The 27,973-nt window shown below is 38.7% G+C and overlaps 2 protein-coding genes and 1 non-coding gene across 9 annotated transcripts in view; 2 read left to right on the plus strand and 1 right to left on the minus strand.

The window, feature by feature from the left end:
* MRTFB (myocardin related transcription factor B) overlaps positions 1-20,699 on the plus strand; it is a 68,364-nt gene extending 47,665 nt beyond the window's left edge. For 5 of the 7 annotated variants that reach the window (XM_072935702.1, XM_004176638.6, XM_072935701.1 and 2 more), the window contains 9 exons: positions 1,470-1,610; positions 3,024-3,271; positions 5,251-5,404; positions 7,548-8,570; positions 9,925-10,080; positions 11,573-11,731; positions 12,013-12,150; positions 13,544-13,604; positions 15,261-20,699. In XM_072935702.1, coding sequence (XP_072791803.1) covers positions 1,470-1,610; positions 3,024-3,271; positions 5,251-5,404; positions 7,548-8,570; positions 9,925-10,080; positions 11,573-11,731; positions 12,013-12,150; positions 13,544-13,604; positions 15,261-15,799 — 2,619 coding nt within the window. In that variant the 3' untranslated portion in view covers positions 15,800-20,699. The remainder of the gene's footprint in view (positions 1-1,469; positions 1,611-3,023; positions 3,272-5,250; positions 5,405-7,547; positions 8,571-9,924; positions 10,081-11,572; positions 11,732-12,012; positions 12,151-13,543; positions 13,605-15,260) is intronic. The other 2 variants (XM_072935703.1, XM_030284656.4) reach the window with 1 other exon arrangement.
* Positions 16,326-27,328, minus strand: LOC115497283 (uncharacterized). The gene is made up of 3 exons (XM_072935796.1): positions 27,156-27,328; positions 24,542-25,400; positions 16,326-22,421 (listed from the first exon to the last, which is right to left on the minus strand). The coding sequence occupies exons 1-2, from the start codon at positions 27,326-27,328 to the stop codon at positions 24,545-24,547; spliced, it is 1,029 nt and encodes a 342-aa protein (XP_072791897.1). The 3' UTR covers positions 16,326-22,421; positions 24,542-24,544.
* Positions 25,017-25,088, plus strand: TRNAT-CGU (transfer RNA threonine (anticodon CGU)). The gene has a single exon. It is a non-coding gene; the product is annotated as a tRNA-Thr (tRNA).
* Positions 27,329-27,973: the final 645 nt, after the last annotated feature.

Below are 27,973 nucleotides of genomic sequence, written 5' to 3' on the forward strand. Positions count from 1 at the left end.
GATGTTTACTGATGGATGATAAAGAAGGGGCTTTTATAAAAGGAGCATTGTACTAGGTGATCTAATTGCTTTCCTAAACAATGGAAGTGCAACTGATGTAATCCAGCTGGATTTATTACTGGATGATATTAAACTCTAGGAAAATGAGGATGGAGATTACCAGAAATGAGACAGAAAGAGGAAAGTCCTGGGCTGCAAGGAAGCTGGTACCAGTGCTCTGTGGGAGTTGATCTGGGACATTCTGGTTTCATGTTATCGTTAAACCTTGACGTAAGAACGGGTCACCTAACAAAAGTAGGAAGGCATAGTCAGCACACAGTTGGATTGTTAGTATGCAGAAAGAACTGGTTGATTTGGTTTTTAGGAGAGAAATGCAATTCCGATAGAATGAATATTCTTGGAAAGAAAAATACACAATGCACCTCTTTCCCATGACAAAGAAATGTGGAAACCTGGGGACTCTTGACTCAAGAGAAAACTGAGGAGGAAGAGACTGGGGTGAAGCGTTCAGCAGTGGAGTCAGGGAGCTGCTGTGGACATCCTCTGTAACACTGCAAACCTGTCAGAAGAGATGATTCCAGTAGAAGTGCTGATGTCACTGTAAGGATGCAGCGAGACCCTACATGGGATATCCTGTACATTTTCAGTTACTTATATCCAAGAAAGGCTTATGAAAACTGTTAACACAGTTAACTGTAGCAGGTAAAGATAATCAGAGAATGAAAAATCTGTGAGAAAAGATTAAATATTCTTTTGTGTATCTAGGAATACAAGGACTGAGATCTGTTTATGTAGAGTCTATATCCCATCAGAGGGATATTCACCACAGAAGAAAATAATAAGGTTTCTTTAATATTTAAAATCACAAACCAATTTCAGCACAATAAAAATTGGTGTGACAAATTTAAGATGACCAAGGTTTGTGTTTACACTTCTGCTGGCATAAGATACAGAAGAAATGCGTCTCCTGGCACAGTCAGAGATTTCACAGGTTCTGTGAAAATACCATAGGAAGGGTGAAAATACACCTGCTGTCCTGCTGCCTGATCAGTCTGAAACAAGAAGTTTGTTTGCCTGTGTTGAAGTTTGACCTTTATGAAAGCAATGCTTTTCTGACAGTACTTGTTTGGGTGGTAAGATTCTCCTTGTATACACAAAAATCTGACTCCACAGAAAAAAATACTGAAGGCCTCAATTTATAGTAATAAAGTAGTGTTTTCTTAGCTAACTAAGAAGTCAAAGTAAAAAACCATTTTATTTTATTTGCTGTGTTTGAAGTGTGCCAAAATGTGCCCTTATAGAATACTTGTACAAATGCACAGGAGTTCTCTTTTCACCATTCCTCTGAAAAATATTTTGTAAATTTGATGTGATAGTAAATTGTCTTAACTTTTTCACATTTTTTCCAGTTACTCAGGTGGTCTATGTTTTTAATGTTTCTCTTTTTCCTTATATTTTTTTAATACTAGTATCCACCTTTAACTTCTCCAGTTCCTGAATTCCTCAAAACTCCCTCTACAATCGAACAGCATGTGACTCGTTCCACTGCTGCAACCACCCTGACCACAACCACTGTATCTGCAGCAAAGCCTGGGCCAACATTAGTGAAGGTGGGTACCAGGAACAGTGGCCCCTGGAGGACAACATTCTTCATTTGTGTCCTAAACACACTGTGCAGCGTTTAATGGAAAACTACACAAGTAACCTTACAGTGCTTGTAGCTAAGAACAACTGCTGCTGCTGTTCAGGGGAGCATACTGGGCTGGTGACTCAAAGCTTTTGTGTGCTAAGGTCAACCAGTAACCTACAGACCAGCTCATTATTCCAAGAAGTCCTTACAGAACAGCTGACAAAAGGTTTCAGGCAGAATTGTGCATTACATTGCTATGGAAGTTTTTAAGAAAGAAGGATAATAGGTTTTTGCAATACAAAGTTTCTACTTTCTATATGCTTTCTAATCTAGTTTTGTATGGAGGATAGCTGAATAGAAAGAGTCACTGCATTCACAGTCTACCTGTAACCAAAGTGGTGAACAGCATTGCTCCTTCTCCACAACTATTTTCTTAGTTGGTTTAATGTATAATTAGAACGCATTGTGAGGGAGAAGTTACTTGTTGAATATGAGAAGAACATACTCAGTTCTCTTTTCTGCACTGACATAGCCAGCAGCACTGAAAACCCTTTCATATAAAGTTAGAGAGAGATTTCTTTTAGATGTCCATAGTGTTTCATTTCAGTAACTTCACTGTCTTCAGCTGTGTTAATGAATATACATATGTAGACTTCTACCTAGATGAAATTAATTCAGTTAAATGTACAAGGATGACCTCTGGCATTTATTTTCTCATATAAATTTGGCTATATCCTTTGAAATCACTGGATATGTACCAGCTTACTTAATACAGGACCTTAATTCAAATGTGTCCCAGAAGAGGCTATCTATGTAGTAAACAGGCATGGATAAACACAGCATTTCTGCTTTGATAGCTTCTGTATGATTAGGTAACTGCCTTCAATTTTTCCCTCAAAATAATTTCAAAGAGCTTGTAAAGGAAGAGAGTTTTACCACTTGATCATTGCTAATGAAGATATTGCTGCTTGTGATTTATAGGAGTGTCTGTCCACACTTTTAGTCTAGACCTCTAAGTACCTCTGATGTTTACATATGGAATTTAGAATATTGGCTTTTACTTCCACAAACTGCTAAGTGGCTTTCAACTTGCCTGCTTAAGAAGAATGCCTCGTTGCAATAACAGGTCATGACTAGTAGAATCCCTTAGCTGTGACACCTTTAAAAAAACACATTCACTGTGATTTGATGACCCCTACTTCTGCAGGGATAAGCCAGCTAGAGTATTTTAACCTTCCAAGGATGGTACATTTGGGGATGTTTTCAGGGGCAATTGTTTTAAGCAGCTCTCTACAGTAAAAGTGCTCTGGTATGCTGCATATCTGAGCCATGCATAAGTGCTTTAAGTGACATCTGATGTGGTTTTGTTTCAATCTTTTCCATCCATAAACAGCAAAGCCACCCAAAGAACCCAAATGATAAACATCGGAGCAAGAAATGTAAAGAACCTAAGCCAAGGGTGAAAAAATTGAAGTATCATCAGTATATTCCACCTGATCAGAAAGGTGAGAAAAATGAGCCACAGATGGACTCCAACTATGCTCGTCTGCTACAACAGCAGCAACTGTTTTTGCAGCTGCAGATCCTGAGCCAACAGCAACAACACTACAACTACCAGACAATTCTACCTGCACTGCTGAAGTATGTGAAGCATTGTTTGTGTCCTTTTAAGAAAAAACATATACATCAGTTATAGGCTTAGGGCTATAGAAGTAAACATGGTTTGCAAACATTAAAGAGACAGTTGGAACCCAAGAAAGCTTTAAATGGTATTATGTATCACTGTGGGTATTACTTGTCTTATTTAACAAGGTGATGAGGTTGTTCTTTTGTTAAAATAATCCTCAAATCTGAGAAGCCTTGAGGTGGTCCTAGTTATTTTTATGTGAAATTGAAACAGAACATCTTACCTGTCAGATGTGTTTTTTCTGACCAAATGCATATTTGAAACTCAAAAGCACTTGTGCAAAATCAAAAAAAATTTTACACCATTTTCACTCAAGTGTGAGATAGGTAGGTAAAGCAGGAGAGAAGCTTGCAGACCATGTCTTTAACAAAGACATGCACTATTCCTGTGGGTTTATTTTTTTACGTCAAATTCTCAAACCATATTCTTGCAGTTTACAAATAAGACATAACAGTAATTTTAAATTTGATAAGATCTGTGTGTTGTTTATAGACTCACCTCTAATGCTTATATGAGTTCCTCATTAGTACTGATCTTTAGCACTTCTAACAGTGACAAGTGCACTCACGATTTATAGGTAGAAGTGGTCAAAAAAATAAATGTTTAAAAATTTCCAGAAACCCATAACAAAACAAGAAGTTGACTATCTGCAGCGTTTCATTCTCATCATCTAAGACCAATCCTTTCCTAGAAGTCCTTAAAGTGTAACATGCCACAGTCACACAACCCTAAATTCAATTTGACTTTCAGCTGTTTTTTTAAAATGAATTTTCACTGAGTTCTTTTTCTTCAGCAAGTGAGGCTAGAAAAGTTAAACCTACCATCTGTGGTTGTATTTATAATTACCATGTATCCTAACATTTGGACTGGCGATGTTTCTGCCTGCTTGCCCACACTTCTTATGTTCCATTTACTGACATTTCAGAAACATTTCTTTATAAATCAGCTGAACGAAATAAAAGAGCTGACTTACGGTAACTAGTGTAAATGGTGTAATTTTTAATTTTTTACAATTACTTCAGAATCCTTATATGAGATTCTTGAGTATAGCTGATAAAAATTCATAATCTTCAAAGTGAACTGCTTTATGTCAGTCCATAATGTGTGTGAACACTGGACATTGTGGCAAGCACATTTCTCTCCCTCTCAGGATTTTTCATAGAGGTGCACAGAGAGAAATGAAAGAGAAAACAATTTATATTTCTGCTCCTTGTTTTTCCTATGTGGAATATGTTTAGAGAATTGTTTACCTGGAGTGAGTGCTTGGTTGGATTCTGGTGAGGATTGTTTGAGCCTGATGGCCAATCCAATCCACCTGGGGCTGGACTCTCAAGGGAGAGAGTCACCAGTTGTGGGGAGTTAGAGTCAGAGAAAGTAATATGTAGTTTTAGTATCCTCCTTTTATATAGTATATTAATGTATTTAACATAGTTATAATAAGGAAATAATTCAGTCTTCTGAATTGAGTCAGACATCGTCATTTCTTCCCATTGGGTTCACCTGCATTTACAGTAGGACATCTATGGAAGGGTTGAACCACAGAGTTCAGTACTGGGGGGTGGTTATTGATGCCAGACAAAAAACTAACTAATTGCCCTGGCTCGTGATTAATTTCTGTAAATGGAGTTTGAAGTCCATAGTGTTCTTCAGAGATACCATGACAATAATCAAAACTGTGAAGCATAAAATGGTATGCTTAACTGCAAAACTGCAAAATAGCAACATATTACTTTCTGTTATCTTTTCTGTTTTGTTTTACTGAAAATACTTAACAGTAATGTGTTAGGTTAAGCATGGATTTGTAAAAAAAGTTAATTTGTTCATTAGCTTCACTAACTTCACAGACATGAGATTAAGAATCACAGCCTCTTGATAGAAAACATAATATATTTAGCATTGACATTCTTGTCCGTCTTTTTCCTATTACTTGAAGGCCACTGAATGACAAGCAGAGCAACAATGGGACTTCACCACTGAATACTTTGAACAATAGTACACCAACATCAGCTGCCAATTCACCAAGACAGAACAGTAATGTTCCTAGCAGGAAACCAGGACTTCTGCCTTCCAGTTTGGATGACTTGAAGGTAAAAGATAAGAGGGATTTGTCCATTCCTGTGCATTACTGTGATTCATAACTTGTGAGCTGTTGTTGTCGAGATGATGCCTGGTAATTTGTACCAATTAAAATTGTCCTTTCCTCCTTATTGGTTAGATTGCCAAAGTTTTCATACACAACTCTCCTGGATTGAAATATTTGATTCCTCATATGCATATGTTCCAGAACTGACATTTCTTTCCCAAAGAATGAGAAGAGGAGGAGTTTTAGACACATTGTATTGGTCCCTCACTATGACATCTTGGGTAATCTATGAGGTTCACTTCATGTGAAGTTTCAGCTCAGGCAGATATAAACATGTGAGCAGTAATTTCCTCATGACAATTTCAGTGTATCAGTGAAGAGGTTTAGTTAAGCAATATAAATTAAAAGATGCCCTAATAAAAACATACTCTGAGAGGTCAATGCTATAAACAGAAACAGAAATAAGACTGTAAAGAGAGAATAGAAAAGATCTTCTGACCAGAGTTCAACACGTCTGAAAATGAACCCTAAATTCCGAAGTTTCTTGAAATTAACTAACTGTGTAGACTGTTCAGGTTGCACTATGAGGGCATTTCATAGGATCTTCTTCTTTCTGAAATACATGAGAAGGAATAAAGACTGTGAGGGACGAATCTGAAGCAGCTTTTGGGGGTTTAGGATTCAGCAGCTGTAGTAATGTGCCGAACTTCAGCAGCAGCATAGGGACATCTAGCGGGCAATTAATTCCTTTCTCTCTGCCTTTACCAAGGTGTAGGAGGGAGGATTCTTTTACATTTGAAGAGATAAGAAGAAGAGGTTTCAGAAGATTGGATTCTCAAGACAGTAATATATTATCCTAAGTTAAAGCCAATCTTCTAATATGGATTAAGTCTATAAAATGCAATTCAAACAACAGGTTTTGAAATCAGTTTTTCAGTCTTTAAATTTTTAACTAAAAACCTGTAAAGATATTTAAGTTAATACCTGAAATTGTGCTTTGCAGTGATTAAAGCTGTTCACATACCCATTTTTGCACAATTTATTGGTATTCCTACTGATGTGGTAACACTAACATAAGCCTTCCTTACAGACCTGCTGCTGGTGGTGGTTTTACCACTGAATCAGCTAAATCAGTTCTGAGTAAGAATTCAGAAATGAATTGTTGAAAAAGAGAAAAATTAGAACACACTCTCAAGTATTGAGGGTACCAGACTGGGGGAAACAGCTGATAGTCATTGGCTAGGGAGTTATTATTAGCCAATTTATAAAATTGCTGTGGGTTTTAGAGATGTAAAATGTCTTCCTGTGACTTTTCATCATTTCCAAATCAGAAATACCTCCAACATAAATTCTAGGCTGGCTGATACTGAAATACTACTGAGGTCACTAACTTTTGTTCTATTAGAGGTAGCTGTAATATGCAGGGAACCCCAACTCTGCAGTTAGCTGTGGTGCATGTTTATGATAAACAGAAGCCATTCTTTATGACTGCTTTTCTTTAACTGATATTTTGAAGCATGAAGTCAATTTACACTCAACACATCTGCACTTTACTTTGTCTCTAAGCTTACTGGAAAAAACTGAGAAATGTTTTTCTGTCAGAAAGTAAATTTGATTGCTTATACTGTTTTTGTAAAGGAAACAGAGATGGCACATAGGGTCACTGTTTGGTTGCTAATTAGCAAGAGAGCCTTTTGTGTTTGATGGGTCTATTTAATCATCAGCTGACCTGATAAAGTTTCTCAGAAACAGATCTGTCTGTCCTGATGGTGTAACAAAGGGGCTCAGCGTGCTGCTGTTCACTGCTTTTATCTCCACTGCTGCCATTGTCTGCTGGTTTGCTGCAGAGGTTTTTAGGTCAGAACTGGAGCTGTAGGTACATTTTTCCATGTTGAAAATTTATGAAAAAACATCACCAGTTTGCTACTATTCACTGTATGACTGAACATTGCTAAGATTTTGGCCACTTAAACACTGAAGTAGGAGGTCATGGAAACGTGTTCATAGATAATGCATGCTGTCAGAAGCCAGGGGTGTAATAACTAGCAAATATGCTAATGAAAATACTTTTCATTATTAAGAATGCATATCAGTAAGTTTTAATGTTTTCCTTTTTTATTATAGTGTTTTATTTTATTTTATTTCAGGTAGCAGAGCTTAAAATGGAATTGAAACTGAGGGGATTACCAGTGTCTGGAACAAAAACAGATCTTATTGAGCGTCTGAAAACCTATCAAGATCTTAACAACAATGGGGTTGCTACAAGTACCTCTGTGACAGTGACCACTTCTAGTGGGGCCACAGGTAACACTGGGGAAGTGACTGTGGCATTTCCTGTTGCAACGGTAAATACACCAGTGGCTAATACGATATCCAGCTTCCCACCAGAAAAAACATCTACTGGACCTGGCAGCAAAGCAGTAAATACTGAAAACATCAGCTCTCCCCTGCCTATATCTCCCTCTCCCTCTGAACAGTCGAGTCTAAGCACAGATGATACGAGTATGGCAGACACCTTCCCAGAAATGACCATGATGTCACCATCCCAGTTCCTAAGTACTTCACCACTGAGAGCAAGTACAAATGAGGATAATCAGAATCGCAGCAGTGGAAGCATCTCAACCATGGAGTTTGATGTAGCAGAAAAGGACCGCAAGCTTCAAGAAAAAGAAAAACAGATTGAAGAGCTCAAAAGAAAACTGGAACAAGAGCAAAAACTTGTGGAAGTATTGAAAATGCAACTTGAGGTTGAAAAAAGGGGACAACAGCAACAGTCTCAGACTTTTGGTAACTCAGCTGCTTTGGAACAGAAGCAGTTCAGTGCTGCTGTCAAAGATGAAACTGCTCCTGCTGACTGCTCAAGTACAAGTCAATCTGTACCCGTAGCCAGCCATTCCTTAGGACAGTCAGTGTACACCGCTGGCCAGAATCCAGTTGCCAAAAAGGCAGTTGTTATCAAGCAGGAGATACCTGTGGCCAAAGCTGAACCTCAGAATGCCATTTCTCAGTTTTATGTTAGTCCACAGAGGCAGCCACAAACTGCAGTTGTTGCCCAGCCTCAAGCTTTATTAACTACCCAAGGAACTGCACAGCTGCTCCTCCCACTGTCTATCCAGGGACCGAATACTGCTACTGCAGTGCAGCTACCAGTCGGAAATATCAAGTTGCAGGTAAGGGTGTTTCCATTTTTTTATCATGTAACCTGCATGGCAGTATTTCATAACTTAGTGTACATAGGTAAATATGCTGCCTGTAAGATTACTTTAAAAATCAGGCTTAGCCTGTTTCTGCTTAAGGGAAACAGTAGAAAAGCTTGAGCTGATCTTGTAATACCTGCTTCTAATACATGTTCCTCTGCAACTTTTGTTCCTAGGTACTTTTTCCTGAAAAGCAATTGCCTTACCATGTACTGCCTCCATGCACAATTTGATTTAAAGTAGCATATACGATCAGTTTGTTAACTGCAAATTGTAATAGAGAGCTACAGTCTCAATACTTTGTTTTGAGATAGCCCTTTTTGCAAAACATATGTGAACTACCTTTTGTGGTGGTGCTTTGATATATTTAAAAATATGAATGTTAGGGTGTAGAACTCTCCTGTGGACTTAGAAAAAGAAAGCATGGTTATGCAAATATTATTTCTAGGCTGATTATAGGTAGTGAAAAAATACAGCATAAACCAAGACAGGTTATAAATACAGAGGTATAGGAGTAATCTGACCGAGCTGAATCAGTGTAACCTGTTGGTCTGAGGTAGAATTAAGCAGTAATGCACTTCCCAGTGGCATTGTTGGAACATCTGCTACCCATCATGGCAGCAAAGTATTCTTCCAGCTGCAGTGTGTCCCTGGCTGTTGTACGTGCTGTGGGCCAAGGCTTGCTGCAAGCCTGTGCAGCAGCACATCCAGCAACCTTTATGAGGGGTGGAAAATTCTGGTGAGGATGGGCCCCAGTCTGCAGCGCAAGAACTGTTCCTAGGAGCTATACACCCAGATCTCCACTGAATTGTTCTAAAATCCCACTAGAATTCTCTAACAACCTTAAGCAGCTTGTCCTGGTATTTTACTTCACCTATACTCCAGAAAGTTTTCCACTATCACTTAAAATTGTTTTTCATGAGGTTGGACACACTTCTTGCCTTTTCACTGACCATTAAAAATTACCATGGTCTTAAAAGCAACCTTTTTCTTGCATCATCAGTTTTGTCTTCTGATTACTTAAGCTAGTTCTCATAGTCCTTTCTTACTGATTTCTGCTCTCTCTGTTCCCTGTTATTTTTAGCATTTCTGCTGGGCTCTCTCTAGTTTGTCTTTGTCTTAAACTGTTGGCAACATAAACATCACCTTTTAGCTAGGAACTCCCCAGTTCCAAACCCAGTACCAGTTTGGTTTCCTGTACAGTTCCCACTCCTTCCTCTCAGAATATGTGTTACTGCTATTCTGCATAAGGTGTGTAATAGATTTTTACATGATGTAACTTACAGTGAGATACAAATAATGCAAATATTTTATCTTCATCCTTTAGGCTCAATCACAAGCTGGAATACAGACCCCATCACAAATACCTGCTCCTATCTCTTCCTCTGGCCTGGTGCAGACAGCACCTCAGATGCATGCTCCACAATCAAAACAAAATACCATCACGCAGCACGCACTTGGTCAAACCCAACAAATCAGAAAGGTTTGTGGATAGCAATAAACAGTAAGATAAATAGTTGTATCATCTAGTTCTAGGCAGTGCTTTTAGAATCTTTTATGTGTCATCTGTGTTATATACAAATGATCGAGTCACCTAACATCTGTACCATGTTCTTCTGTGTGATACAATGGGCTTGTAACACCTTTTCCCAAAATTTAGTCTGTGCAGGACTTTTCAGTTGCAGATAAATACAGTGTCAAAAGACTTTTTATCTTAATGGTACACTTAGGGCATGACTCTTACTACATCCTTCCTTACGCTTGGCACAAGTGGTGTGTACCAGGTATATTCCAGTCAGTTTCTCTTATTTGCCACTGGCTCTAAATGGGAGATTCTCAGAGGCAGTTCTTAAGAGAAAGCTTTTACTTATGACTTCAAAGATTTATTCTTTTATAGAAGTTTATTCTGGTTTTGTGACTTTACTTGTTGATTTCATCCCTCTTTATGAAGAAAGCGATGGACTCAAGATGTTGAGGATGGTAATTCCAGTGAGTTAAAACCCTATCATACCTCCTCCTAAGGATGGTAGGGTATGATTCAGAGAGATCCTTCTCTTCCTCTGTACCAAAACCAGTCAGCTCTGCAATGTCCCGTTCCAAAACATGTTCCTCAGCACTGGATGTACAGTTGTGACTGCCAATCCAGTTATGTTCATATGGGAACTGATATCAACCCATCAGCACCAGTCATCACAAAAGGAAGGGTTTTCTCCTCCTCTGAGCCTCTTCTAGACTGACCTCTGTTATTAGGAACACGGAGATTAGTTTTGGACCTTTATTGCATCCTTATCAGTGGACAGCAAGGTTTTTCAGCTTGCCCCTATGGACAGGTAATTCAGAAACAACTCAAATTCCAAGATGAAGAGGGTCATTTTTACAGTATATTATATAATTGTTATATCTCAGCCTTTGGAGTTCTTATCTCAGTTTAAAAAAGTGCATCGTGAACCCCATGTTCTGCTGTGACTTGGGAATTGCATCTCCCTCAATCCTCATAGATACCTGTAGGTACTTTACAAAAAAAATTAGACGTATATGGCACAGACAAACCATTCTGTCTTAAAACCAGCAAGAGAGGGCACGTGTGGATATATGTACAGTTTGTATCAGGTCAGAAATAAGCTCATGTTATTGACTGTCCACTAGATGAGGAAATCATGGATATGCTATTGAACTGTTCCATACACTTTACTCATGCTTCCTGGAAAATTGCAGGAAAATGTTGTTAGTAATGAGTGATGAATGAAAGTATGTCAGAGCACAAAGTTTCTTTCAGAAACTAACTGTTCTGAATTTAAAAATTATTCCACTGAAAGGAAAAATCAGCATAAATAACATTCACTTAATAGGGAATTTAAGCAAGCAAATATTTTAGAAAAAAAGTCTTATATTGCATTAATGTAATTTATCCAATATTACCCTATTTTTTAAACTAAAAACCCACATTCTGAGACTTATCTGTTAATCCTTTTCAGGTTTTTCCACCTGCCACATCAAATGCAGTATTTTCCTATCAGACTGCACCAGTTTCAACACCTTCACAATCTTTTATTAATAAAACATCAAACTCTAACATTCACCCTGGTGGTAATCAGGTCCCTTCTGTGCAGAATGGACCTGCTGCTTCCAACAAGGTAAGGATATCCCAACAGTCTTCCATAAAGTTCAGGTTTATATTACTATTCTTATATAACATGTGACTGCTTAATACGGCAGTTCACTCAAAGAAGAATGTTTTGTAGATTTTAATAATGCTTATATATGCATATGTGTTAGGGAGAAAGAAACGTATTTTATCCCTCTGATTACACTAATATGTAGATTGATGTGACAAAATAGAATAATCTGTAGAACTTGATATATCCTGAATTCACTAAATCACATTATTTAGTCATTATTTTGTCATTTCATGCAGCCTGGGTCTCCATCTCAAGCCCAGCCTTACATTGTTCAGCAGCCCCTCTTCAACAACACAGTGTCCAAGACAAAAGATCCTCCTCGTTACGAAGAGGCCATAAAACAGACCCGCAATATTCAGCCATCACAGCGTGAGGTACTTACCTTCTTTAGTCTGTTAAACAAAACTTTTCTCTACAATTACCAAAGCCACTGCTTGTTTTAGGTTTTGATTTTTTTTTTTGTTTGGTGTAAAGATTTTCTAAGATACCCTGTTACTAGTTTCATAACTGTGTTTAACCAGTGGACTCCTGTTTCATTATTCTTTTATTAAAGTAGCATATATGTAAATAAGTTTTACAGTTCCCAGTTGGTGATACATCTAATTGGGATAATGCTGCTGTTGCTACTAACAGTAACTAGCCTTCAAATAACTTGTTTTGAGAATATGGGATACCCAAACCTCACACTTAAGAGAGGAAATACGTTTCTATTTTCCAAAGTGAGTGAAGTTGAGGATAATGTGAATGTGTTTATACACACAGGCAAACATGAGCTTAGGTGCTTGCTTGAAAAGAGTCTGTACTGAGTGATCTTGGTGAACAATCCTGTGTAGTGTTTAGCCTTGATAAGGGTAAAAGTTCCTTTGTATTGGAGCAAATCTGTAAACAAAACTAATGAGTATTCCTAATTTCGTGCATTTCAGAACTATTCCAAAAGATAAAACCTTGTAGCCTTGTGTTGGCTCGGTTTTTGTGGTGGCAAGCACACCTATGGGTGTCTAATGCCCTTTCTTGTGTCCTTGGCATGTGTGGGACATCCCCACAGTGAGGGCACACGGGTTGTCTTAGGTCACTCTATCACTACCAGTTAGCCAGGGGTTCCCCACTAGATCTCCTGATGACAAATCACTTCCCATCCTTGGAGTATAAGTAATGGTTTAAAACACTTCTTCAGACCTTCATGAAAGTCTCCACTTTTTCTGGACTTTTTGAATGAGTGGGTTTGTGGGGGGTTTTCTCTACCTTTAGCTTAAGGGTCAGTTATTTAGGGGATGGCTGTTTAAAACAAAGATGAGCAATTCCTAAAAGCTTACCCCCTCCTTTAAAAAAAGAAAAGAACATAAATCTACAAATTGGGAAAAAGCCCCGAAGACACTATTGAAATGTATCTTACGTGATGGACATTCACAGGCTATCTCTGAGAGACGGTGGAGCAGGGTTTGCAACCCCAAAGTGCTGCAGTTATTATTATCCTGGTACAAAATGGGGCCAGTAACTCTCCTGATCCCTAGCTTCCTGCACCTCTCTCCTAGGTTGCCTTCATGAAGGCTTTGTCATGCTTTTTCTCTATTCCTTTGTACTGAAACCAACTACAGAGATTGCAAATGTTTCTCCAAAGTATCTGTTTTCTAGATAGACAATTTCATATTAAGGATTTTAGTCTTTATTATAGGTTAGTACTTACATATTGTTGATAGGAACTAGGAACAATGAGCATAGGAAAAAATACCACATGAAAGAGAATAACCCTGTTCTCCTGCACTACAGATTCCCAGTGCACACAGTCAGCAGATGGATGATCTTTTTGATATTCTTATCAAGAGTGGAGGTAAGCTCATTGACAGCTGTGTGGTGTAAAAATTTAAAACTTGGTAATGAAAACTTGCTGCTGTAATCATATGAGAATTCTTTTACGAACAGGAGTTGGGATCTATCTAGCCTGAAAAAGCTAAATTTCTGAAATTTCTGAAAATTTGCTTAGTTCCTTATTAAAGAAAACACTTACCAAAACACATACAGTGAACCTGTTGTGGAACTTCAGTGCTTGTAAATTAGCTGAGGCAGACCTTTACAATAATCTCTAAAGCATTCAAATGATTAAAATAATACCTTAGGTTAGCACAGACATACTTTATCAAAATTAGAAATGTTTGGCAAGTCCATAACGTATTTATTGAAATTATACAAAGAATAGAATAAGGTGAGAGTTAAAGCATGTTGATAGTAAAATTTCATTAAATATAACCATGTGTTATTAACTATAAACATCAAAGATACATTACTGGGAAAAGTGTGCATGAACTACATGGAGACATTAATGAATAATGTCAGTTAAGAGAGCTATCAGAAAGGCAGTGATATAACTAGAGTAATAAACAGAGTAGCTCAGCAGTAAAAGAAGGAGGCTTTCAGCCATGATTAGGCTTAGTAGACTAAGAAGCCATTACAATACTGGGAAATGTTGTGGTGCCAAGTGATTCAATTAACGGAATGGTTTGTAACTGCTGTCATATAAGGATCTTGACAGGAGTGAATGCCAGGGCAGAGGGATGGGTTCTAGGCTACTGGAAGACTTTAGCCATTTTCTAAACTTTAGAGTATTTTTTCTTTTTCAAAGCAAATGACAAGGTCACCTGCAGAAAATGTGAGTAGACTGAAATAAGTAACTTGAGTACTCAACAACTCAAGCTAAATTATGTCATCTTTATGAAAAAAAACAAAGTAAAGCATTCAGGGCTGTTGCACTTAATGTAAGTAAGCTCTGCACTGAAAAATGTTTTGTTTAGTAATGTACTTCAGGAAAGTTAGAAGGATGTGGGGGTTTGCTTGGAAAACCAGCACAAAATACATTGTCAGGTATATTTTTTCTGCTAGGAACATCACTTGTGCTAGAGGATTTATTTGCATATTTGTCTGTCTTGTTTTTGGGCTTCATTCACATATAAGAATAAATTGGAACTTACGCTTTATTTCCCCTTATTGTTACTTCCACTGTCTTACAAAGAAGTGTAGTATAAGATTCTACCATTGGGAATAAATGCTTCTTAATCATATAATTTCATCCCGTGAACTCTTAATTAACCAATGTGGACAGTACTAAACAGGGATGAAACTGAAAATTGGTTTGGGTACTCTTCTCTAGACAAGGAAATGTGTTGGTTCCATAAGTATTCCAGTTAATAAGAACTATAAATGTGAAGGAGGTTAAGGTAACATCTAGAGATACGTTCCTTTTTTCGTCAACACTCATACTAATTGGCTGAGCTATCACTGAAAGCTGAACTCTGGGACTTTTGAAAAATACTCTATTGTTCATGGAGGCTGTGCCAGAGTCTGATGTGTGTGAATATGAGTGGAGCAGCAAAGTGACTGTTACTGCCCTTAATTCACTGTGGATGCATCCTAAAGTGGGCTGGAAGTTATAAGTTTGAGGATATTATGTCATTATCTGTTTGAATTCAACAGTGGGGTTTTTTTATTACAGAGATTTCCCTTCCAATAAAAGAAGAACCATCTCCCATATCTAAAATGAGACCAGTAACAGCCAACATCACTACAATGCCAGTGAACACAGTAATATCCCGTCCACCTCCGCAGATCCAAATGGCCCCTCCTCCTGTGTCCTTAGAACCAACAACCAGTTTGTCTATAAGTTTGGAAAACCAACTTGAAGCCCTCTTGGATGGAACTTTACCATCAGGTAATGAAATTCCTCAACTGACAAGCAGTAATGAGGACAGAGAGTCATTTTCTTTAATTGAAGACCTCCAGAATGATCTGCTTAATCACTCCAGCATTTTAGATAACTCTCATTCACCCATGGAAACAGCTGACCCACAGTTTACTACTAATAATTCTTGTCTGTCTCTTGACCTTCCCGATACAAATTTGGACAATATGGAATGGCTGGACATTACAATGCCTAGCTCCTCATCTGGACTCACCCCTCTCAGTTCTGCTGCCCCAAGTGTGTTTTCCACTGACTTTCTAGATCCACAAGATCTGCAGTTGCACTGGGATTAATTTATAGCCAATGAGAACACGACCTGCAAGTCTCTTTACAGCAGAGGTCCATTATTATACCATTCTGATTGCAGTTAACATAAACTAAGACAGTAATGTTTGGAAGAACAAATGCTTGAAGCTAATTCCTTATTGATTTTCAAGTTTACAACAGTGAATCACTTTATGCACCTATCAGTAATGCAGATCAGGGCCCTCTGAAAGCTGTATTTCACAAGTCAATAAAGGATAATTGTACTTCGTGATTAAAAGTACCCCAAGGTAAATGTATCACAGATATTTAAGAAAGAAGTTATGTTTCTGACCTTGTAATGCTTAAATGAGCAACACAACATGACTAAACTTAGAGTGAGATGTCAGTTCTCTGTATTGACCCAGTGAACAAATGTCTGGGAGAGGGGAGGGAGGTATCACTGCACTTCATTGTTCCTGTGGAAAGCCTGAGCCAGGTTCAGAACTAATTGTGAGGGCAAAGGCAAGTAGAAGCACTGGCTGGTTCAGTGAAATTTCATATATCTAGTCTCTTAATTTGTTCAAATTGTTTTTCTATTTTGCTTTTGTGGATTTTAAAATACTTCCCCCATTCTTTAATCATGAGGGAGGAATTTAACTGCATCCAAAGGCGTATTAAATGTAATTGCAAGAAATCCACTGTCACTGAAGCCAGGTAATATTGAGAACACTGAATTTTCTATAGCAATGCTCTGGATTTAATAGGTAGGTTTTAATGTGTATATCAGACAGTTATTTGTATACTCTTTTAACTTTATATAGCTTATTTTTGTGAACAGAGGGGAACACAGTGGTCTTCAAACAAGAGATTATTATAATGGAAGTAAATATCCCATTGTGCTTTGTGTTTGAGGATACTTTGTTTTGTCTAACAAAGTTCAACTTTGTTAGATCATTGAATCCAGTATCTCAGCATATTAGAAAAGTTTGAGGAATTAGAAAAGTTTAATTAATAGTATTGTATACTACAATCCTGCAAGCATCTATGCAAGAATAGTCCCAATGCCCTCCATAAAAGATGTTTATAGGACGAGATCAAGTTGCAGGGGATGATGCTTACAGGACAACCATAATTTCTTAATGAACACTTTGTCTGTTGAACAGCTTTGTCAGCCACTACATAACATCAGGGAAACCAACAGAGAAGCTGCTCAGTGTGAATCCTAAACACCAGGATCAGAATGTATTGTTTGTGATAAGAAGGCATATTGCATATCTGAAACAGAGAATAGCAAAAATTAAGCTCTTACCTCACAGCACAGCATATGAATTTTTTTTGTTTTAATGCCCTTAGTTGTTGTTTCCAGAGTCTATTTTGAAAGCAGTTAGAAAAACAAACAAAAAATTTAAGTAGAACTAATATACTTTGACATTCTATGGTTGTCTCTCAGGTAATAGCCATTAAATGTTGCCATAGATGATGGAGGCTGATAATCAAACACAAAATTGGAACTTCCTATTAGGGAATTCCTAAATTAAGATAAAATCAAACACTCCTTGTTTCCTGAAATGGGGAAACATTGTATGTTTTCTAGTCTGAAAACTGATCTCATTGCATGGTTCTTTCCTCACCCATAAGCTTCAAAAATAAAGTTCTGTAGGATTGAATGAAAAAATGCCCCGAAGCTTTTGCCTACTTCTTAGAATCATGATATGTATCAAAGAAATACTGAAAACAGTAAGTAGCTGTTATCCATTTAGCAACCTTCATCACATTTTTCAAAACAAAAACCAAAACACAATCATGTTAACATCAAACTAATACTTTTGTCAGAAAATGTTATGGAATCAACTGAAAATTTGTGTCTCAAGATATAATGCAGTCTGGTTTACTGATATGACAGAATTCCATTGGCTTCAGATAAAATAATGTATTACATCATTGATTCAGGGTTTGAACTGATACCATATGTTTGCATCATATCAATTACAGCACTTTAAATCATTATGTATGGTTTTACTGGCCAAGAATTACTGTAATATGAAACTAAGTACAAGAAAACAATCTTTGGAGATTTTCACTACACGCAGTTGAAAGACATAATTCCTTACTCTTTTTTGCTGTGCCTACAATACTTAAGTACAATATTACATGTGGACTGTCTGCCTTAAGCTTTGATGGTATAGGACTTTTCAATAAGAGTGAACACTTAACATTCAACTTTTTGCATTCCTGTTCATCATCCTATCTTGGGAGCTGATACTCTGAGATACGAAGTGCCCTCGGCTGTTACAAGAATAAGAATTAAGGACTCTTGGTCTGATAGGAACAACTCTGAATGAAATTTAGTGTTCTGCAGTACTGTCAGTTTATTATGTGTGATACACCAGACATCATACAATATATGTGTGGTTAGAGTTATCCCTTTTTGACCCTGCCTCCTGATTAAATAAGAGGCAAGTAAATTAATTTTTAGAGGACAAATTAACCTAGAGCAACTGTACTGTCATTTTTGATGTGCATGTAAATACAGCTTGAAACTGGCAAAGTCATCTTGCTACAGAATTACCCTTATTGGCAGTGTAGAATGTTAATTAATCCATAGGAATCTTTGTGCAAAAATAAATCCAAACAGTTGAGATGTCTTGTTATCAGTGCGGTATAGCTTTCTGCTCTGAACGTCTATTTGAAAAAAAAAAAATTAAGGGATCATTTTAGTTTCTGAAGTACAAATATTCTAGTGTAGGGAATGTGTGATTACTTTTCTGTACATTTCAGAATTGTGTATTAAACCTTATATAAAATGGTTTGCTTTAGACTTTGTTCTGAAATGTGATATGTTTGCCATAGTTGTATGTGCCTGTTTATGGCAGAAATAGGTTTTGCTTAGACTTTTGTGTGTGCATGTTTTACATGAAAATTTTTGTAGCAAAATACATCTTAGAAATTAATCATGACTGTGCAGTTTGACTGCACAGAACTGAATCTTTCTCATTAAGAGAACAGTTGCAAAGGAATGCACTGGCACTAAATTTGCCATTTAATGGCTGCAGTATACTAACAGAATGCATCCTATCAAATGTGGTGTTAGTGGGTCCTTCAAAGTAATTAAGAATACCTTTTAATCAGTATGAAAATCAAAAATTGGTTGTTTTCACATCTAGACAGAGAGAGCTCAGACAATGTTTTACTAGGCTCATGTTACTCAAGAGGAGTCACATCCTGTGTTCAGTAGAGAAATGGAATTTGCTGCACACTTTGCATGCCATTCAGCATCAGTTACAGCAAGGAAGTATACAGGCAAAATTTTGTTTTAACATTAGAAATAGTTAAAAGAGCATTGTCATACTCTCTCTGACAATAACATTAATTTATGGCAGTTGTTTTCTACAGAAATTTAAAGTATAACCCAGTAATGTGGGCTTGCAGATCTGCAGAATCAGAACTTTGAGGCTACAGCTTTTAGAAATGATTACTACTTAATACATTTATTTCCCAGTTATTTCTAAATTCACCAACAAGAGTCATGTTCAGAGAAGATGGTGATCCAAACAGAAGTGTCAAACCTTTCTGTTACATAATCTCAAATATTCAGGTGCCTCAAACATGTAGGTACTGTAATGAGAACACAAGCACAAGCTGCTGAATTATATTCAAGGCAGAGAAACTGCAATTACAGGATACATTGAACTGGAAGGGCATTATGTAATCAAAACACAGGAAAATTCACCGATGTAAACAGTTATTATTTGGATGGCATCTTAAGTGTATTATAAATTTCAAGCAAACTCTGTTAAAACTGGAAAAAAAATCTTCCACTTATCTCTAGTAAATGTTCTGTTGAAACTCTTTGTATTGTGGTCTGTGAAATCACCTTTCAGTGACTTCTAGGCCATAGCCCAGAAGGTATTTCGTGTGAGATCGTGGAATTGAGTTACATATAGTTATATACATGGCCAATAAAGAGCATACATTAAAATCTGAAACAATCTCAAATACTCCTTTTATACCAGTTTGCTAGGAATAAAGTGCAAAAAAGAGACACCTACATCATTCTGTAGTGTCCAGTACTGAATATAAAGTGTTTTTAAGTTAAAAGTGCATAGATGTATTTGTAGAAATCTAGCCAAAAAAAGCCATTCTAGCTATGAGAGCAAATTCTCAAAAAAAAAAAAAAAAAAGCAGGGAATGGTTAATAACTATAGAATCACACTATTTTTATAAAATTATACAGCTCAGATATTCAAAAGACAGCCTAAAATAAATTATAATAATATAAACATTTAAATAGGAACCAAAGCATTGCCATTTATATTGCCAAAGGAGGCACTTTGTATTTTAAAACATAGGAAATTTAAGTCCCCAAAAGTGTTATCCATACTTTTTTAAAATTAAGGATGTAGATATTTTCAAAGCTGTTTTTGATGTTTAACAGTACAGATTTGTTTTTGTTGTTTGAGAAATTTGTAGTAACTAATAGCACAGGCTTTTTTTTTCCAGATAGGATTTTCTTCACAGTACTGCTTGCAGTAGAAATAACGCTAACCCTAGTAGATGTTTCTCTTCTTCTTTTCATAGTCATAATTATGTCTTAGCATCTCATTTTGTGAAAAGAAGAAGATAAACACCTGTCTCAGGGGCCCTCTTCATTTAAGCACTACTTTACTAAATGCAAATTATGGCAATCAGGGCGTCAGTTTATGTATTGCCTTTCTAGAACCATGATGCCTTTGTATTTGCTGTTTGCACCCCTAAAATCAATTCCATATGTTTGAATGCCATATGTTTTGCACATTGTACTGTATATATGTAATGCATACTGTATTTTTATATGTGTACTACATTTATCAAATATTTTGTACATAGTGGCAATATTGTAGCTACTGAGGAAATGTTTGATATTTCAGCATTTTTGCTAAGTGTCTCAAATAAAAAAGGAAAACTGTGTTCATTTGTCCATGGTTACTACTTAAAATGAAAAATATCATTCTGACATTTGAGTCTGATACATTTGGCCTATGTTCTAAGTACCCTTCTCACAAAAAGGAGTAAGAATGAATCTGCACTTAGACAAACCCCAAAAGAATTATGGTTTGTCTTTAAAATCAGAGCCAAAATCTTTAAGAACAGACTTCCCGAACCCTTGAAATTTAGGTTTGGATTTCCATTTTTCTTAGCATTTTTTTAATATAGCATCATTTACTCATAGAATGGCCTGGGTTACAATGGACCTTGAGGTTCATCTTGTTCCCTGTCCTGGGCAAGGACACCTTCCACTGTCCCAGGTTGCTTCAAGCCCCATTGAACCTGGCCTTGGACACTGCCAGGGATGGGGCAGCCACCGCGTCTCTGGGTGACACCCCAGTGTCTCAGCACCCTCACAGTAAAGAACTTCCTCCTAATCCCCAATCCACACCTTCTCTCTCTCCGTTTGAATCCGTTCCCCTTTGTCCTCTCACTACAAACCTCTTGTAATGCACTTTAATACACGACTTTCCCAAATTCTTTCAAGGTTTTCAAGATATGTTGGGTTGTGAGATTTTGTATTTTTGATTTGCATTCTGCTCAGCTTCTAGAACACCTGAATGCATTTTTTCACAAGAATGAGCAATGAGCTGTTTGTACAAGCTTGTTTTAAAGATGAAGCTGTTTCATTTAAATACATAGTATAACACTTCCCCTTGAGAAGGCAGTCCTGTACTAATCACCCACCCTTTCCTCATGAAAGTCTGTTCTACACTCATGACATCAGAAATTTTAATATTTGCTGAAATATTAAAAACTCCATAAAGTAGAAAATAGTAATTGAGTAAAACTGAAATAATTAAAAATTACTAATAAACACTGTAAATTTCATATAATACCTTTTCTCTGTGAACTTTAACCATTGTAAAAGTTTGTAGGCTGTATGTGCCACAAACCTACCTTTGATATCACACACCAAAGACAAATATTACAAAACAAGTGCAGCACTTTTTGACCATGTATTTGTGCAATTAAGAAATTACAGCTGGAGTATAACAGATAAAGGACTTGTTTTGGTGTCAGCTGAGAGTTTGATTGTTTTACAGTGACAAAATACAAAATACAAACACATAACCTTTCACACGCTGTTTTCATATTACTGTTTGATGTAAACACAAAACAAGGCTTGATAAAACTTGAGATTATGCTGAACTTTTTCCACAGGCTAAACCTTGATTTTCAATAAAAACTCAATTATTCAAACATGCTCTACAGATGGCCATCAGTACATTGTCTTTACTGTGTACCACATTCAATGCCATTTGCTCCTGCCTATTGGCTTGTTGTTTATAGTACAGATGTTGCTAGAGGGACATATTTCTTAGAGTATTTGTAATGTCTCAAGTAGGAGATGTTTCTTTGATGGCAAAGAAGTCACATGGATTTCCCCACACCTCAAAGTATAGTCTGCTACTTTACCAAGACATTCCTAACACAAAATCAAAGTAACAAATTAGGGCTTCTGAGAGCCAACAGCCAGGGCTTGGGTTTTTTTTCTTCAAGTTGTTTATCCATAAAAGAAATTAGAAACTCTAAGATAAATACTTGCCTTCATATAAAAAAATTACCTGTGAGTCTCCAGTCTTCTGTGCGGAAAAAGGACTGCAGGGCCATTCTGCCATCTACTGCATCATTCTTGAACCCCTTCCAAGACAAGTGCTATGGATTAGAAACTAAAATAGTGAACAGAAACATTCTTTCATACAGCTAAGACAAAGTCAAAGCTCGAGTAACTCACTGAGGAGTATTCCAGCTCCTCAGCATCCCATAGCAAGTCTATATAAAGCTCAATTGCACCAAGTCTACATAAATAGGATTGCTCCCCTGTATCTCCCAAGAGTCAGGGAATGCGTTGAAAGGCCTTGTTTTGCACATGAAACAACATCAAAGCCTCTCCTAAAGCAACACCTCCATCTCATATGGAGGCTAAGGAAAGAAATAAAGAAAGAAAAAAAAAAACAACAGGTGATTATTCCTCCATCCAACAAAATCTCTGCCAGTGTCTTTTCAGCAATAGAGTCCTCTAAGACTTCCCTTTTGAAAAGCCATGTTGTGTTTAAAAGAAGCTTGTGTCAGAAGAGAACAGCCCTTAATGCACGAGGAGGGTTCAGCATGGAGGAAGGGCTTTAACACCCAGCTCAAACAAGGGTAAGGACCAGCATAAAAGACACTTCCAAACAAAAGGATCCAGACACTGAAAGAGCAATTACAGTTTTTTAAAATCCAGGTAACTTTTTTAATTATAAAAGCTATTGTGATAAATCAGCACACCAATAAACAGCACTTTGTTTAGACAGAAAGTTTCTCCAGACACACTAAGGAAGTTAGGCTCAGAGAGTAGACAAATTTTTTAAACCTTATCAAGCATTTCCTATTAATTTAGTTAGAAGATCTTTATGAATTAAAATTGAAGATTCCATCTCTCCATATAGTTAAGGAAGAACTTGATGAACAGAAGTTGATTTACCATTAAATACTATTCCCGACGCCAAGCGAATACATTTAATAAAACGCAGTGTATTTGAAGACATAAAACCCACATGAGTTCCACCAACAATTCAAACAGTCCTTGCATTCACCACAGAATTACCTCTCAGCTCACAAGGATCCAAAACCATTCATAAACACAGGAACTGTGATGACAAGTTACAACTGGCAAGTATGGCACATCATGTATTTTGTAATAAGCAATTAGGCCAGAAATGGCATATCATCAGTCAAACATGAATGATTAAAACTGAACTCCTTTCTGCTGTCAGCTTGATAATACTAAGAGTAACTCCTTCAGCCAGGGGAGGTAAGTGGCTCTCTGAGGCCACCCTGTTCATAAACATTACAGGGGTGAGAGTTGAGGGAGGAAGCTTCCACTCCTACACACCATCACACTTCGAGATGCTGCAGTGATTACACTGACAAGACAAAAGCAGAATACAACAGTGCTATTCTCATTTCCCAGCTTTCCATAGTTCAGATGAGGGCATGTGATGCACAAGACTAGCAGTTAAATTCCAGCAAGCTTTTGGATTGGCCAGGCCATCAGTTATGCCCATAGGGACTGGAAAACCAGGTCACTTTTGGGGCAGTTTATCCAAGGTAACAGCAAACACACTTTAAAAAGGCTGACTATCCAGTAAGGTAATTTAAATTAAACACTTTTCACTGCAGGGCAAGCTAATTCAAACCACTCTGTCTAAGTACAGGCAGGCATAGAGTTATCACAGACAAACTAAAATGGTAAGTTTTAAAGAACTAAAATATTTTCATACAGTCAAGGTATCAAGCATGACTTTCCATTATGAGAGTTCAAAGAACATCCCCAAAGGCTATGTAAGTATTTCCCTGCTCACGGCAGGGTGGTTCAACTAGAGGACCTTTGAAAGTCTCTTCCAAGCCAAATTATTTTGGCTCTATATCAACCTTGTAATGCCCCTGCATTATGGCACTACCAAATCACTACTCTGATCTAAACCTTTACAATGGCACCTCTGTAGTATGTTCACATGCTTCTTCCACAAGGAAACCAAAACTACACCAAAAGGAATATAAAACTTGGATATCAAGCAACAGTTTCATGGAGAATTTAAACAGACCTCCACAACGAACATTAAATGAAAACTAAAACTTTTGTTTTCAGGTCACACTTGTAAAAATCTAGGCGATCCCGTCTAGAAAATATCTAGTAAGTATCTTTTCTGCAATTCACAACAATGAGTTTTTTGAGGGAACAGCTACCAGGCAGCAAGTGTGTTTAATTCAGTATTTACCATTTAGTTATTCCAACGTTTTGCATTCCTGTTTCTCTTCTTGGTGGAGGAAAACTTTAATCCCGCTCTTTTCTCCCTCTCCAAGCCGCGCTGGCCGGTGCGAAGCAGCCTCTGGAGTGCCGTTCCCCTCACAGCCCCGGGGCCGCGCTGCACAGGGCGCTGCCCCCCGAACGCCTCCACAGCCTGAGGGGAGGCTCCTGGCAGCTCCAAGAGTGGGAGACAGCGGGAGACAGGGGAAGACGAAGGAGAAGGGAGAGCGAGACCGAGAGCGAGAGCCAGAACGAGACGGGGAGGGGCGGCAGACCTGGCCGATCCCTCCCTCCTGGTCCTCCCCCTCAGCCGCCGCCGCGCCCTCAGCGCCTCAGGGCCGCGCGCCCCCAGCAGATGGCAGCGCGGGCGCGCGAGGGCGGGCTGTGGGCGGGCGCGCGGGCGTGGCGCCAGCGATAGAAGGGCGTCAGGAGGAGCCCTTAACGCAGGCGCGGTGGCCAAGTGGTAAGGCGTCGGTCTCGTAAACCGAAGATCACGGGTTCGAACCCCGTCCGTGCCTTGGCGGGTCTGCACAGGCGGGAGCTCTCCTCTCCGCTCCTTTTTCGGGGACGGCGGAGCCCCGGCCCAGCGGCCGCAGCCCGGACCCTCCGCGGAGCGTCCGACCCGACCCGACCCGGACCCGCCCGCACCGGGCAGGGCGGCTCTGCGGAGCTCCGGCCGCGGAGCGCGCCCCGCAGCACTAGAGCCGCTCCCCCCGAGCGCAGGTACCCAACCACGGGTCTCCCAGCAAAGGGGTCTGGTCAATGTCGTGCCGTCCACCTCGGTCGTTCCTGTCCGTCCCTCAGCGGCTGCCTGACTGCCTTCCTCACATCTGCAGGAAGAGAACAGTTTTTCTTCGTTTTTTCTTGGGGCCTAATCCTGTTTTCAAGAGACCCTGAGCTCAGCCTGAAGAAACAAAAAATAGTTTGAAATGTGAAAGGCCAAGGTGACTGCTGAGGCTGAGTGGAAGTCACATCAAACGCCTTTTCTACACAGCACTCTTGAGACAAGTGCTGGTGCCTACCTTATTGTTCCTCCCAGACATTCCTGGGAGGAACAAGTGGAGCTTCTGCAGGGTCTTGTTTGAAGAGATCCTCCAGCTCCTTGTTTGAAGAGAGCCTTCTCCAGAGGCTGCAGCTATCCTGTAATCCCCCATGTCCTTCTCATTGGTTCACCCCCACTCTGCCACCATGTAATTAAATATTAATTAATTTGGTTCTGTCTTCTGATTAGTAAACCATGAGGTTTCTTCATGTGTATCACTAGCCACTTAGAAGGATTGTTTGCAATCTGATTAGTGTGTACTTTACATTTTCTAATAGGAAAAAACTCCCTGTGACACTGAAAATGCGTAAGGAGAGGGTGCAGTGGTTCCGGTCACAGGAGCCCAGCAGTGCTCCCCTTCTCCAAGTGAAACAAACACTGGGTGCTTTGGACACAGATGATCCAGCATGACCATAAGTGGCCAGGAGGTCCAACTCAGTGACACTGACCAAATGAGGCACCAAACCTGCCCACACAGTTAAAGGGTTGACAGCACTTAAACGCATCCTAACAGTATGTATAGGAAAAGAATTACTAATTGAAGGAAATCTTTATTGATTCATGTTTGATATTTACTTAGCATTTGAAATTTTACTGACCACTGTGTGCACACAATCAATTTTGTTCTCTGCCTGACAAATCTTCCTCTCATATTCTACACCACTGTTGTCAGGAATATAAACTGTAGATACTGTTGTATGAACAGAAATAAATGTCCTTAACTATTTATACTGGATTTTGTAAATATTCTTAGATATTTTTACTTATGGATACAAAGGACAGTGAGCTACATCCATGTCCCTGAAACTACTTTCATAGGAGAGTTGTAAAAACGAAATGCAAAAATCAAACTCAAGGACAAAACACATATCTGATAAATACTGCTTTCTGTTTACTACAGTCTCAGGGATAAGCCTCTTGGGGAGGGTGGGGATGAGCCACCTTGCCACTGATGATTAAAGCTTTCATATATTTGTGCTTGTTTTTTGGAAATAATATATTTCTAGGACAAAGCCAGGTATGCATAAGAGCTGTGTCTGTGTCTGACCCTCTTAACGATGGTTTGAGGCCTGTGTTAAATGACACAGAACTCAGATAACACAGAGCCTGTTTTTTCCACAGTTTGCAGACAGAACTTACATTTTGTTGTGTAATATTGCTAAACTATTAGCATGATAACAATGTTGCTAAGTAACATTTTAAGACATGTCTTGTGGTTATCTATCTGAAATTAATTTTGTAATTAGAAAACTATCTGTGCACTCACAGCCTAGGAGAAACTTGTGTGGCCCAGAAATATAACTCTAGCAGCAGTTAAGAAGTAGAAATAATTAACATATCATACAGGTGTGTTGCCACAATGAATTCATTTACTTGATGTTAAACCTTTTTTCAGTGTTGCTCTATTTGCCTTCAACTTCTCTTTAGACAACACAATGCCCAAATTTTAAAATCTCTCCTTTTAGGCCAGTTTTTCTACACCTCTAATCATCCTCACTTCAATCTCTCCAATCCTCTCCAGATGCTACATATTATTGCTGACCTGAGCAGCCAGCGAGGCTCAGCATTAGCACTCAGAGAGGGCATTTTCACCCAGCAGGGCTCACAGGGACCCCGGCAGAGGCCGAGCGGGAATGTGCATCCCACACCCCGGGAATGTGCATCCCACACGCCGGGAATGTGCATCCCACACCCCGGCAAAGGCTGGGCTGCCATCGCCACCGTGCCCAGAGGGGCTGCCCAGCTGCCATGGCACCACAGCACACGGGTCACCGCACTGAGCACTGGCTGGCACACAAGGCCCTGTCCCCAGACCAGACTGGGGAATATGAAATTTAAACCCCAAAGTTCCTCTCTGGCCACACACTTGCCACTGCTGCACACCCCTGCTGCCCTGGCTCCCAAGGGCACCTGCAGCTCACTGTGGCACCCACACGCCGGGCACAGAGGGTGAACCAACAACTGGGGGCTGGGGAATGCCAGGGCAGAATTTGTACTACAGTCATGTGAAATGAGTCCTCTCCATAATCCAGTTTCTATCACTGCATAATTAAAAAAATAAATCCCTTACACTGTGCAGTGTCATTGGTGAATGCAGAAGGTGAAGAAAATTTAATTTAGTTTCATATTCTTTTTTTCTTTCTTTGTCGCTGTAACAGCCTCTTGCTGCCTTTTAAATTTAATTTTACTTGTGACAACCAGTATGACCAACAGAGGACAGCACATCCATTTCTTTTAATGAAAAAGATCCTGAGCTTGAAACTGCCATTCACTTTTTCACTCAGGAAATGAGAGTGACAGGCAGAGTGGAGTAGTGTGCCGTAAGTAAGCCAGCCAGATTAAAAAGGCCTTTTTGCAATT

The sequence above is a fragment of the Taeniopygia guttata genome, chromosome 14 (assembly GCF_048771995.1).
Source record: "Taeniopygia guttata chromosome 14, bTaeGut7.mat, whole genome shotgun sequence".
NCBI classification, from domain to species: domain Eukaryota; kingdom Metazoa; phylum Chordata; class Aves; order Passeriformes; family Estrildidae; genus Taeniopygia; species Taeniopygia guttata.

Bases quoted from the DNA above. Each gene is read 5' to 3' on its own strand.
- LOC115497283 (XM_072935796.1), bottom strand. From the start codon at position 27,328: ATGGCAGCCCAGCCTTTGCCGGGGTGTGGGATGCACATTCCCGGCGTG. The intron at 25,401-27,155 runs GTCAGCAATAAT...CTCTTCCTGCAG, and splicing joins GAGCCTCGCTGGCTGCTCAG to ATGTGAGGAAGGCAGTCAGG.